A 14130-nucleotide genomic window follows, 5' to 3' on the forward strand; every position below is an offset into this window, starting at 1 on the left:
CCATTGACTTAGAAAGCTAATGCTTTAAATGATGAAGGCCAAAATATCCACGCCCCTCACCAAGCCCAAGTATTATTATATTCACAATAGGCGCCCATTTGTTGTTAAATTTTGTTGATTGAATAAACCTAAATAGTTTAACTAATCTTCTACTCGAGACTTTCGTCATCGTTATTTACACGTTTACGTAAACTTTAACAAGTTTTGAGTTTTCACTTTTTTTTTCATACGAATTTTGCAGATTATCAATCAATTGGTGACTTCTTGTAGATTGTTTTCATCTGTTTTTGTTTATTTTAAATATAACAATTGGTATGTGGAAAAAGATCTCAGATTAGAAAAATGAAAAAGGATTTAAGTAGTATATAAGAAACATGGATCAATCTATTTATTGCTAATTGGTTTTGAATTAGAAGCCTTAACATGGTGACTTTATAAAGATTTCAAAGAAACGTCATTAGTACAACTACAAGCTACTAGTCTCGATTATATATGACCGGTTCACGAGATCTAAATCATCTATTTCTGACAAGTTAATTAATATATTAGTTATGTATTGGGTGTATCATCTTTAACCATACACCTTTAACCGGATGGTCAAAAGATGCACTGTAGAATATGAAATCATGCATGGTTTCCACTTTCTAGCTATGTCGCACAAAATGTTCCCATTATCATTAATCTGTATCAACAGTAGTTCTTGGCTATAAGCTCTTCAGAAAAGCTTATTTTCTTGAATTTTCTTTGCTATATAGCTAGTAAATACTTTTGATTACAATGACAACAACAAGGTTAGACATAGAACAGTAAAACCAATAAGAAGAACATTGACATACCTTTGCAGCAGGAAGAAAAGACGATCTCGCAAAGTCTTTTGATAAGTTGCGGTATCGTGTCACAACACTTGTGTATCTTTTGTGACATGTTTAAATATGTATATATGTCGTTGAGATGTGGGAGCATACATATTAAGCTTTGTACGCACAGAAAGAAGGGAAGAATAGTGTACAGTTTCCCTCTTTGTGGAAGTCTTGTTAGATATCTCTTAATAATATAAAAAAAAATAACGATAAAAGTGTAGACAAGTGAGAACAGAGATAAAGAAGCTAAAGCTCTATTATTGAAAATCAACTAATCAAGATTGCATCTCTTTGTCTTAGATCTATCAAGAGTACATTGAGTTTGCTTAAATACTAAAGAGAGACAAAGGGAACTAGGGTTTTTGATAGTGCCAGCTCACTGATCCATGTCTTTGAGTGAGTTATATTGGTTGGTGAGTTGGATTGTGCATGGAGACAAAACAGTACTTTGTGTTGCAGGTGTTGCAGGGGAAGCTCTGCTTTTAGTCAATAATGCCGTTGAGTTGGTTGACTCAACTATGGGCTTCATGGGCTTCAGATTCTGATGGGCTTGTTCCATATGCTTTACAAAAAGGTTGTGGAGAATGGAGACGATAGAGCAATTTTTCGTATCTTTATATTAAACCCTTGTTCTAAAAATCGGCCGCCTAGGCGCTGATCGGAGGAGCACTGCGGCGATTTTGTCCAAATCGGTGAGAAAAATCGGAGATCCGATTTTTTGTCCGCCTGGACCGCCTAGGCGGCCGCCTAACCCGCCTAGACGGCGCCTAGCCCAATTGTTTTTTTTTTTTTTTTTACTTTTTTTTTTCATCTAAAATTCAAAACGTTCTACTTATGTTCGTAATTTGTATAAAAATCATAAATTTGAAATTAAAATCTTGTTTTCATGTGTTTAATACAATTTTAAAAACAATATTATATAAATTATTTAATAATAATGGATTAATATGTTTTTAAAATATTAAATAGCCCTAAAACTAATCCCAGATTAATTCCCGTGTAATCTCCGATTTTCTTGCTAGGTGCTAGGCGCACCCTCACCGCCCGACTAGCAATATTTTCATTTGTAATAAGTTTTTTTTAATGTAAGACCATCAGCAGTGGCAAATGTGTTTGTGTGGGTGTAAGTATTTTTTTAGTATTATAATTTAAAGCAAAAGAGAAAAGAGAAAGAGAAAGAGAAAGAAAGAGAGAGATAGAGAGAAAAATTGTTACACCCGAGTGTAAACTTACACCCGGGTGTAAAGAAAGAAACAACTTTTTTGTTTTTTTAATACTTACACCCCAAGTCTCACACCCACCTGCTTGCTCCACTGCCCATGCCCTAATACTAGAAAAATTGGCCAACGACTTCTGCTTAATATTGGTTCAACGACTCGAGAGTGGGAATGCTTTTGATGTGCTTACCAAAGATTGCTGCGCAATCAATGGTTATAAAAGTCAATAAAGTCAAATTAGCCGGAGCTATGTAGATTACGACCATTCTCAGCCGTCCGATAAAATGGAGGGTATTTTTTTTGTCTTTTAGAATTGCACTAGCTAGCTTTTCTGATTACCCCGAGACCGGGAATGTTCGTCACGGGAGGTTTTCGTTGTCGTTCCCACCAACATTTAGTTCTAATCAACTATTGCTTGCAACAACTAGAAAAACTACTCCACCGACTCCATACATCCATAAATCAGTAGATTTTTCAGTCACAAATTTGTTTTCTATATCAATTTCTTTTTGACTAAAACTCACATTGACTAAACCATGATTAAGTGTAATCACAGTAAAAATATTTAAAACTCAGCTTTTCAACAATGGGTTGCGGTAAATCGATCACAATCATCTACAAGTACAAGTAATTCTCTAGTTAAAAGCATTAAACATGGTGGAATAAAGTATTCATCTATTTTTTTTTTTTTGTGAAATGTAACCACATAGAAAAATATACATCTGTATATAGTGGAATGAGTGAAGTAAAATTTTCATTTATTTCTATATCTCATTTCTCTTTAATGTTTTAGTGCCATGATGTGTTAAAGTTAGGGATCCGAATGCTGGACAATGAACAATCTCGTTTTCAAAACATATGTAACTTATTCCGGTGACCGGTGTAATTAATCGTGTTTACGTTTTGCTAGTAAACCGATTTCTTCTCTCCGAATTTTGACCAATTTTCAAAATTTGTTATGCATAAATTTACCTTGGAGTTGTTTATACCGTTACTAGAATTAGTTAAATTGTTGCTTGAGCGAAGTTTAATTAGACCACTCATTCGAGCAATTTCTTATTCGATATAATCGGATATCGTCAATCAAAGGAAAGGAGATGCAAGAAATTGTGGACGACATTTCCAAAGCTATAAGATCATCAAATCCAACGGTTAAAAGGTAAAATGACATAATCCAACGGTTACAGCAAATTTGAGCTGGACTACGATAACTTAAGTGCGCATCAAAACATAAGAAAATTAAAATTAAAAAAAAAAAAAAGAGAGGTGGGAGCATTTAATAAATACTAGTATTATTATTTCTTCAGTAGAGAAGCTTTTTTACCTGCACTCACGTCCTCTCTCTTCCCTGTCTTCTTCTCTCACACAAACAAACAAACGAACCAAATAAAAGTTATTTTAGTGCTCCTCCTCTAATGGCAATATCAATATGAGAGAGAGATTCGTGAGAGCAAAGACAACTTCTTCTTGAATGATGCTTCGATTTATCCTCGCTTCTCTCCTCATTTTCTCTGTTGGTCTTCCCTCTTCTTTAGCTCGACCAGGTTCGTTTTCTAGATTTCCAACTCTACTTTCCTTTTTGGCAACTTGAGATTCCGGATTCGTAAATCTTGACTCGCATTTCCGATTGTAAAATTGGATTCACACTCATCAACAATTTCAGGATTTGAGAGTTGCTATTTCTTGAACATGTATGTATCTTGCAATTTTGCAGCTCCATATGCTTTGAGGATTAGTTGTGGAGCTCGAAACAATGTTCGAACCCCGCCAACTTATGCTCTTTGGTTCAAGGATATTGCGTACACAGGAGGCATTCCTGCCAATGCAACTACGCCTAGTTATATTACTCCTCCTTTGAAAACACTTCGTTATTTCCCTATCTCCGAGGGCCCTAACAATTGCTACAACATTGTCCGAGTTCCTAAGGGTCATTACTCTGTCAGGATCTTCTTTGGACTTGTTACTCAGCCTAGTCTTGACAAAGAGCCTCTCTTTGACATTTCTATTGAAGGCACTCAGATTTCCTCTCTTAAATCCGGTTGGAGCAGTCATGATGATCAAGTTTTCGCTGAAGCTCTCATCTTTCTTTTCGGTGGGACTGCTACTATATGTTTTCATAGTACTGGACATGGTGATCCTGCCATCCTCAGTATTGAGATTCTTCAGGTTGATGATAAAGCTTATAACTTTGGTCAAGGTTGGGACCAAGGACTGATACTTAGAACTGCCACGAGGTTGACTTGTGGTACTGGCAAACCCAGGTTTGATGAAGATTATAGTGGGGATCATTGGGGTGGTGATAGGTTTTGGAATCCCATGAGGTCTTTTGGTAAGGGAGCTGATTCTCCCAGATCAACTGAGAATACCATTAAGAAGGCCTCAGTTTCGCCTAATTTTTATCCTGAAGCACTGTATCAGTCAGCGTTAGTTAGTACGGATGACCAACCCGACTTAACATACAGTATAGATGTGGAACCCAACAGAAAGTACTCAGTATGGCTACACTTTGCAGAGATTGATGCTACAATCACTGCTCAAGGGAAAAGGGTGTTTGATGTCGTAATAAATGGCGATACTTTCTTTGAAGATGTTGATATCATAAAGATGAGTGGTGACCGGTATGCTGCACTTGTTCTCAATGCAACAGTGACTGTGAGTGGAAGAACCTTAACAGTCGTTCTACAGCCCAAGGCAGGTGGTCATGCTATTGTCAATGCCATTGAGGTCTTTGAAATCATAACCGCAGAGTTTAAAACATTACGGGATGAAGGTACGCATTCTTTCATGGACACTTTTAACGTTTTCCTTTCACCTCTGTTCTTTTTCCTGCATAGATTCTCATAAAGTTTGGTTACTTGAAAACGAGACATGTGTGCCTCTTGTTGTCAGCTGTCTTTCTACTGTTGAAAGAATGGTATTTGATTTATATGTAATGTGATTCAAGTGAATTTATATTCTCATTCGTGCTAATCTAGATAGGATTATAGCACTGGTGTTAGAGACACTCATGGTTTATTCGTCTAGTGACTAAGCTGGTTGATTGCTTTATGTATCACTGGATTATAATTGTACGTAACATCGTATATCTTGCTTGCTGTTTTCTGTTTCAGTCAGTGCGTTACAGAAAATGAAAAAAGCTTTAGGACTTCCTTCAAGGTTTGGATGGAATGGGGATCCATGTGTTCCCCCACAACATCCATGGAGCGGAGCGGATTGTCAGCTGGACAAGAATACCAGCAGATGGTTCATTGATGGACTGTATAGCTCGTTCCTCTTGTTTTTGTGCATATACAGAAATCACAAACATAAAAATATGAAGTCTAACATCTATTTAAGTCAGAGATACATGAACTCTTTTTTTTTTTTGTTTGTTTAGGGATCTCATTAGTTAGAGTCTTAGAGGCTTAGAGTTAAAGGATCTCTCTTTGAGTTTCTGGTCTTCAATCAGGTTTTTGAATAGACAAACTTTGTTTTTTCTTGCAGTGATCTTGGTAACCAAGGTCTGAAAGGTTTCCTACCAAATGACATATCAAAGCTGAAACATCTTCAGAGCATGTAAGTCAATACATTATGCACATCCTGCAAATGTTTATCCAAGTGTCTACGAATATTGTATGTAAACGAACAATTTTGTTATCTTCTCCAAGAAATATAACTTGTCTAATGAAGAAATTATGTCCATTTTTCTTGTGTCATTAGCTTTTCTTCCATCATTTGTGTAATCCTCTTTACAGTGAAAGCTTCTTGATCAATATCTTGTCCATATTTCAGAAACTTGAGTGAAAACAACATTCGTGGAGGAATACCTGCATCGCTTGGAAGCATTACGAGCTTGGAAGTATTGTAAGTAATCAGTTTGTTTATTAATTGAGTACTTTATGTGTTTACTTTTCAATTCTGAACCCTGAAACTGAATTTTTATGCTTCTTTGCAGGGACCTCTCGTACAATTCTTTCAATGGATCTATCCCTGCAACCTTAGGAGAGTTAACATCCCTGCGGATTCTGTAAGATTTTTTTCTTTGTTCCATGTCAAATTCAGTGGCCAATGGAGTTCATATGATCAGCAACATAAAACTTTCTATTGTATTGCAGGAATCTCAACGGGAACTCTTTGTCTGGAAAAGTACCAGCGGCTGTAGGTGGAATGTTGTTGCACAGAGCAAGCTTCAAGTAAGAATATTGAATCAGAGACAAGTCTTTAAAAGAAATATTTGGATTTGGCATGTGAAGAATGCTGTTGGCAGAAGCACTCACTTACCCGGTAATGTTTTTCTATCTCTGCAGCTTCACAGATAATGCAGGTCTTTGCGGAATCCCGGGGCTTCCAGCTTGTGGTCCCCACCTTTCTGCTGGAGCCAAGATTGGCATTGCATTCGGCGTTAGTCTAGCTTTCCTATTGATCGTTGCATGTGCAATGATATGGTGGAAACGACGGCAGAACATTCTTCGGGCACAACAGATTGCAGGTAAAACATTCATTTCTGTCTTCTGCTCTAGGAAGCCGGATTTAGTCTTAAAAGAAAACCTTTATGAGCCTGCACTGTATAATATTGCAGCAAGAGGAGCTCCTTATGCGAAAAAGAGAACACATGTATCTCATGACATCCAAATGTCACGGCACGGGCACAATAACCACGGCCAAGCTCGTACCGCTGTGGAAAATGGACCGAGCTTGTTGTCGTGAGTCACTTCTCCGGAAGTTCAAACTTCTCCACAAGTTTTTTCAGCAACACGAATCCAAAACCCCCCCCCCCCCCCCCCCCCCCCCCCCCCCACAAGGTCAAAATGTTCATATCATGTCTACAGGGAGAAGACCAAGAGGAAATACATTTGTAAATGGTCTTGGGTTCTTTTAATCATCACAAGAAGCGAAACCAGTTGTCATAGAAATAGAATTCGATTTTTCTTGTTTATTTTTTATGGGATTAGTCCCTTGTTACTGTTGTCTGGTGGGAGCTTAGAGGATACTAGAATATAAAAATAACGTTTATTACACATGTTAGGTGAAAACAACCTAAAGTTGAGTTGTTGTAATACTCAATGGATACATCTCCTAGAGGCTAGAACCAAATCAGTTGATCACAAAACAGGACTTTGTCCCCAAGAAGCATGCTTCTGATGGAGTTTTGATGCGGTTGGTTAGGAAGTTGGCGGTTCTTGAATTTTGCTAAAATGCTCTCCTTCAGCTTCAACTTCCATAAAAGCCTTGAATGTATGCAAAATGATCAAATGAAATGAATAAAGTCTTGTTCTCTTCAAAGAACCATATAAAAACCGGGTGTTTTAGTGAACCGTAATGAACCGGTTCTGATTTTTTTTTTTTTTTTCCAAATCTGAGTCAAAGGCTCTCAAAGGGTTTCTTCTCTGTTTCTTCTTTCTTGAGGGTTCAGGCTTTTCACGGAGTGGAGACAAACGCTTACGGTAATCAATCGCAGAGGTCAGTTCAATTGTCTTCTTATTTCTGTCTTTGTTTCTTTTCTTTGCCTAGAAATTCTTCTCTGTTAGGTTGTATTTGGAGATTTTTCATTAGGAGTTCTGAATATTATGAGCCAATGTCAGTTTCTAGATTGAAATCGATCTCAAAACACAAAGCCCAGATCGAATTATAAGCTAAAGCTAGCAACTTTGCATAAACTATTATGTGTTGGTGACAATGAGAACAAGTGTGAGTAAGTAAGTCAAAGAAAAAAACAAGAGCTTGGAAACGAAACAATATAGATAGAGAGATACAGAGAGAGGAGAGGATTGGATAGGATAAGGTGTTACTTCTTTCTGCATAAAGTTTGAAAATATAAGTCATTTTTTTTTTTTGTGTTCTGATTTTTGGAAACAGATTCATCGTCAGAGATGGAGACTCTTTCCATCAATTCACCAACTCAGGATTCTACTTTGCCCTCCGGATTACAGTGAGTTTCTTTTCTTTATCTCCCCTGCAATTTTGATGCCTAGGATTCAAGAAATGAATGAAACCAACATTGGTGTTATATTAGTTGATCTCTTGGCTAGTTTATTCCGCATGTTTTAGATAAGAACTCAGGGATAAAGGCACGACCTTAAGTTTGTATTCTTCAATTCACCATCGAAATTGGTTTCTGATTCCCTCTTTTTGCATACTCACTTGTCGGGAGAAACCTTACGAAAATTAAAGAAGGATACTTTATTTGTGAATCTTCCAGTTTATATTTGCACTTGTTAGCTTACCGGATTAGATCTTTTATTGATTCAGAATAAGTGAGGAGGTCGAAAAAAGATACAATGTAGTTAGAAGTGTTGGCGAGCAATGCATACATGATGATGAGCTGAAGGATCTTCTGGCTAAGAAGGCTGCTCCTGTTTGCTACGACGGGTTTGAACCATCAGGGAGGATGCATATCGCTCAGGTGTGTTACACTCCTCATATGGTTGTTTCATATAGCTTTCTTTGGAATTCTTTTGTTTTCTTTCTTCTTTAAGGAGAAGCTTCTGCTAGCGCGTTTAACTCTGCTATTACCTTGGCAGGGACTGATGAAGATCTTGAATGTGAACAAATTGACTTCTGCTGGTTGCCGAGTGAAAATTTGGATTGCAGATTGGTTTGCATATATGAACAACAAGTTAGGAGGTGATTTGAAGAAAATCAGGGTGGTTGGAGAATATTATAAGGAGATATTTCAGGCAGCTGGGATGAACAGTGAGAATGTAGAGTTTCTCTGGTCATCCGATGAAATAAATGCTAGGGGAGATGAGTACTGGCCTCTTGTGATGGACATTGCATGCAGAAATAGTCTAGCCCAAATAAAACGGTAGGCCCCCGGCCACATTTCATTTATGCAGTTAAGTGAATAGTTATGATAGACAGTTGAGTATGTTTCTGGTCTTATCAGGTGTATGCCTATTATGGGTTTGAGTGAAACTGAGGAGCTGAGTGCAGCTCACATTCTGTATGTATGTATGCAATGTGCCGATACTTTCTTCCTCGAGGTACTTTAATATGTATATTGTAACAACTTCTCCCGTGTATAAGTCTTCTCCTGCTCTCATTAATCGTGTTTGGATCCTTGTAAATCTGTTTTTAGTGGCGCTCCGATCCGTCTATATCAAGTCCATCGACCTTTTGACTTTTCTATGATTGTTCTTGAAACGTTTCCTTAACCTCTGCAGGCTGATATTTGCCAGCTTGGGATGGATCAGCAAACAGTAAATCTGCTAGCAAGAGATTATTGTGATGCCGTTAAGAGGGGAAACAAACCTGTCATCTTGTCCCACCGTATGTTTTACTTTTTCTGTTTGATAACTGTGCTGCTGTGTATCCTTCCAAGTGGTCTTTTAATCTCTAGTTCTAACGGATTGCAGATATGCTTCTTGGTCTTCAACAAGGACAGAAAAAGATGTCTAAGAGTGATCCTTCCTCTGCTATCTTCATGGAAGATGAAGAGGTAAAAGTAGCTTGTTCGGCACTAAGCTTAAAACCAGAGAGGAGTTGTATAGTTATTGAATCGTGTGAAATGATTTTGACTTCCAGGCTGAAGTTAATGTTAAGATTAAGAAAGCTTATTGCCCTCCGGATATTGTGGAAGGTAACCCATGCCTTGAATACGTAAAATACATCATTTTACCCTGGTTCAGTGAGTTCACAGTTGAGAGAGATGACAAGTATGGCGGTAACAGGTGAGTTTTTCCAGCTTTTCTAGACCTTCTGTGTTTTTTGTTCTGTTTCCGGGTTTAATCTCAAACTAATGGCTGCCATTAAATATTCCCTTTGGTCAGATTTTCTCAGTATACATGTCTCTTTGTCGGTTTATCTAGCAATGCAATGTACTAACCTTTGGAATCACATTTTTCCAAATGTCAGGACCTTCAAAAGCTTTGAAGACATTGCCACTGACTATGAAAGCGGCGAGTTGCACCCTAAGGATCTGAAGGACGCTCTGTCGAAAGCATTGAATAAGATACTACAAGTGAGTATTTCCTTCTGTTGCAACAATATGGTTACAATATTAGCAAAAAATTAAACTAAATGTTACCTTTTTCTTTGGATTCAACTGAATCATCGTGGAACATAGAAAATTACCTTCTTTAGGAAATTAGGTCATTAATTTTAGGTTTTGAATAGTTTTAATCTGTTTCTTACCCACATTGCAGCCTGTTCGTGATCATTTCAAAACCAACAGCCGCGCCAAGAATCTGCTCAAACAGGTCAAGGTAATAAAAGTCTCTTTCCACTCATGTTTCAGCTACTTATAGTTCTAGTGCTTGGACATTCACACGCAACCTCTGAATTTTTCTCTTTTTTTTGGTTTGTCATGTGTTATTGTAGGGTTACAAAATCACCAGGTAAAAAACTTACGGAGCAAGAAGCATATTCACTCATTAATGAAACTTCTTATAACCAAAAATCTAATATAATCCTGTATTTATTGATCTGTCAGAGTCATGCCAACAGCTTCATCCACAGATAAGGAGGATCTTTCCGTCAACACATCAAGCGCAGCATCTTCTTCGGATACCGGATTACAGTAAGTAATCTTGTAGTGCGTTTCTTGACTTTCTTCTGTATCTCCTATTCACTTTCTTTCATTTGTCGTTGCTTAGTGTCCGATAAGATAGATGACTTAGGAGTACTCAATGTTTGTTTTCTCATCTAATTTGGTTTCTTCATGACTCCTATCTGAAACTTGGGGAAAATAGTTTCTTGCTTTAATTTACTTAATAGTCTCTCCTGTGATTTTAGATAGATGACTCAGGAAAACAAGGCACAGACTCTAGTTCAATTTCTCCGATTTTTTATCAATATTATGTGAGATTTCCTATCATATTATGCACTTGTGGTTTAGCTGATTAGCACGTTATTAATTCAGGGTGAGCGAGGAGACCGAGATGAAATACAAGACTGTGAGGAGTATTGGTGAGGAATGCATACAAGAGGATGAGCTGAAGAATCTTCTAGCCAAGAAGCCTGCTCCGATCTGCTATGATGGTTTTGAACCATCAGGAAGGATGCACATCGCCCAGGTCGGTTATCATTCCGTTATGCTTGCTTCATATTGCTTTGAGATTCTGAGTGGCCCATCATAATTGATGCGAAATTCTCTCAAATTTTAAGCCTCCTCTTTGGAAATGTTTAGTCAAGGTTGAAGATGCAGCTTGAGAAATGTTGAGCTTTAATAGTTTATTCCGTTCTATTTGATTATTTTGAAAATTTTTATAGTCTGAAGGATAAGATAGTTCATTAGGACAGATTTACAAGTTTTATTGAATAAGAAGATTACTGGCAAAAACTGAAAGCCTTTTGATTGTATATTTTTCTCTGTCTGAGAACTTTCTTCTAACTTGTTTCATTTTGGTATATCCTAAACAGGGAGTGATGAAGGTCACCAATGTGAACAAACTGACTTCAGCTGGTTGCCAAGTGAAAATTTGGATTGCAGATTGGTTTGCTCAATTGAACAACAAGTTGGGAGGTGACTTGGAGAGAATTAGAGTGGTTGGAGAATACTTCAAGGAAATTTGGCAAGCGGGTGGGATGAACAATGACAAAGTAGCGTTTCTTTGGGCATCAGACGAAATAAATGACAAGGGGAATAAGTATTGGCCTCTTGTGATGGACATTGCTCGTAGAAACAACCTCCGTCGAATCTTGAGGTAACTAATTTCCAATGCTTGGTTTAAAGTATAATTGCAACAACAATGGATCTGAATGAAATATGTCACCTTTCCTTACAGGTGTGGGCAGATTATGGGACGTAGTGAGACCGAGGTGCTGAGTGCAGCTCAAATTCTTTACCCGTGTATGCAGTGTGCGGATATTTTCTTACTCGAGGTACTTTAAAATACATTTTTTGATTATATATTCACTTCTATGATTGCTACTGATACTTCGTTGTTTGACTTGTGTAGGCTGATATTTGCCAGCTCGGTATGGATCAGCGAAAAGTAAACATGCTAGCAAGAGAATACTGTGCTGACATTAAGAGAAAGAATAAACCCATCATCTTGTCCCACCGTATGTCTCTTCGCATTTTTTTTTTTTTTTTTACAGTGTCATCATCATCTTTAGCTGTTGTTAACGGCTTTGCAGATATGCTTCCTGGCCTCCAACAAGGACAAGAAAAGATGTCTAAAAGTGATCCATCATCTGCAATATTTATGGAAGATGAGGAGGTAAACGAATAGCTATAAAGGTTGCAAAACAGAGAAGAGTTTTTCGTAGGTATCGAAATGTGTAATGATATTTTGTCTTCCAGGCTGATGTTAATGAGAAGATCAACAAAGCTTATTGCCCTCCGAAAACTGTGGAAGGCAATCCATGTCTCGAATACGTCAAATACATTGTTCTACCACGATTCAATGAGTTCAAGGTTGAAAGTGAAAACAATGGGGGCAACAAGTGAGTAGCTGGAACTAAATCTTGCAACTTTTGGGTTTCTGCATCACATATGGTATTTGCATAATCACATCTCAGACTGATCTTTGAAATTCTTTAAATTGTCAGGACCTTCAAAAGCTTTGAAGACATTGTTGCCGACTACGAGAGCGGCGAGATGCATCCTGAGGATCTGAAGAAAGCCCTGATGAAAGCATTGAATATAACTCTGCAAGTAAGTACATTTCCTTCTATAAATGACTATACCCTCAACACAAATGAGCAAGCAATCCTTGTTAAAAAGTCGTCTATTTCTCTCAAGTTTCTGGCATCAGTATAATCATCATGGAACATGAAAGTCGTTTCTTATCAATCTTTATTTTGATGTCCTAGTCGTTACTTTATATATGAATGATATGCTTCTTATTGTTTACCAATATATCTCAGCCTGTTCGCGATCATTTTAAAACCAACGAGCGTGCCAAAAATCTACTGGAACAGGTCAAGGTAATGAGAAACTGTTCCCCCTCGTTTTGATCAAAACCCATTGCTTATACATTCCTCCAACTATTTTGGCTTATCGTTTTTTGTTTGTTATTAGGCTTTTAGAGTCACCAGGTGAAGTTGCAGAAGCAACGAAGACTATTTGTGTTCGTCGTTACAAAGCTTTCCTAAGGATTTTGGGGTTACAAGGAAAGCTTGCAATTTTCTTAAAGTTCATTTTTGTTGTTTAATAGATATGAGCCTCGAAGATTTTGGTGATTAAGAATCCAAATTTTGTGATTTATGTTCTGGTTTAGAATGGCTAAGCAGACAAGAAACACATTTGGTACTTGCTGCTTTTATCCTAAACCTCTTTTTTATAGATAGATTAGACAAGTTTTTTTTTTTCAAATCTTTTGTGAAGCTGCTAAAAAGAAAGAGTGATAATATGATATTTGTTTCTTAGTTACCAGTCAACTACCAAATTGTTTGAAGCAAAGAATTAGCCATAAAAATGTGAATAATCATAAATACTGAGATGCAAAATACAGTAGACTGGAATAAAAAACATAACTTCCATTTAGCTCTCAATATCAAATTATAGAAAAAGTAACGACTTAGGTGGTGTTATTCAATGATGGTTTTAATAGAATTGAAATTCAACACTAATCTAGTGTTATTCAACTAATCATTCTAAATCTAACTTTAAAATCTAGTGTTATTAGATCTTATACTTCATTAGATTTTAAAAGTTTGGTGTTATTCAACTAAGATTTAAAATACTTCATTAAAATTCAGTGTTATTCAAAACTAAAAGACTTGTAAAATTTTTGTATATTAAATCATTTGAAATGAATCTTCTTTGGAGTTTCATGAGTAAATTATTAGAATCAAAATCCAAGATATATTGCAAAGATTTTGAATCCATACAAACAAATTCTTAAAAAATAATAACAGGAAACAAATCTAAACTTTAAAGAATTGACTTTAACTTCATGGTTCATGGTTGAATAACACTCCCTTAATTTTAGCATTGGTTTAAGGATTTTTCAAGTAGAGAAAATCACTACGTCAACTAAACTAAACTCCACTAACGTTAAACTAAAATTTTCCAGTATTTTCTTTCCTCAATCGAAATAGTGAATCAGTGACTGACGTGGTGGATAGTAAAAAATTATGGAAGTAAAGTAAGCCTGTGAAAATAGAGATAAGAAAGCAACAAATAG

General features: G+C 36.8%; 2 protein-coding genes across 2 annotated transcripts; both read left to right on the forward strand.

The window, feature by feature from the left end:
* Window positions 1-3417: 3417 nt before the first annotated feature.
* LOC110224775 (putative leucine-rich repeat receptor-like serine/threonine-protein kinase At2g14440) lies at window positions 3418-6839 on the forward strand. The gene is made up of 9 exons (XM_021011827.1): window positions 3418-3621; window positions 3792-4847; window positions 5188-5335; window positions 5561-5632; window positions 5849-5920; window positions 6012-6083; window positions 6172-6249; window positions 6364-6545; window positions 6636-6839. Exons 1-9 carry the CDS (start codon window positions 3549-3551, stop codon window positions 6761-6763), a joined length of 1881 nt encoding a protein of 626 aa, XP_020867486.1. The 5' UTR covers window positions 3418-3548; the 3' UTR covers window positions 6764-6839.
* Window positions 6840-7407: 568 nt separating this feature from the next.
* On the forward strand, window positions 7408-13309 carry LOC9326832 (tyrosine--tRNA ligase 2, cytoplasmic). The gene is made up of 21 exons (XM_021011826.1): window positions 7408-7516; window positions 7913-7985; window positions 8306-8459; window positions 8578-8861; window positions 8943-9039; window positions 9220-9325; window positions 9412-9494; window positions 9581-9726; window positions 9911-10016; window positions 10201-10260; window positions 10376-10392; window positions 10488-10574; window positions 10917-11070; window positions 11417-11700; window positions 11782-11878; window positions 11956-12061; window positions 12137-12219; window positions 12303-12445; window positions 12551-12656; window positions 12869-12928; window positions 13023-13309. The coding sequence occupies exons 2-21, from the start codon at window positions 7927-7929 to the stop codon at window positions 13041-13043; spliced, it is 2253 nt and encodes a 750-aa protein (XP_020867485.1). The 5' UTR covers window positions 7408-7516; window positions 7913-7926; the 3' UTR covers window positions 13044-13309.
* The last annotated feature ends 821 nt before the right edge of the window (window positions 13310-14130 follow it).

Source organism: Arabidopsis lyrata (genome assembly GCF_000004255.2).
Source record: "Arabidopsis lyrata subsp. lyrata unplaced genomic scaffold ARALYscaffold_1, whole genome shotgun sequence".
Classification (NCBI taxonomy): Eukaryota; Viridiplantae; Streptophyta; class Magnoliopsida; order Brassicales; family Brassicaceae; genus Arabidopsis; species Arabidopsis lyrata.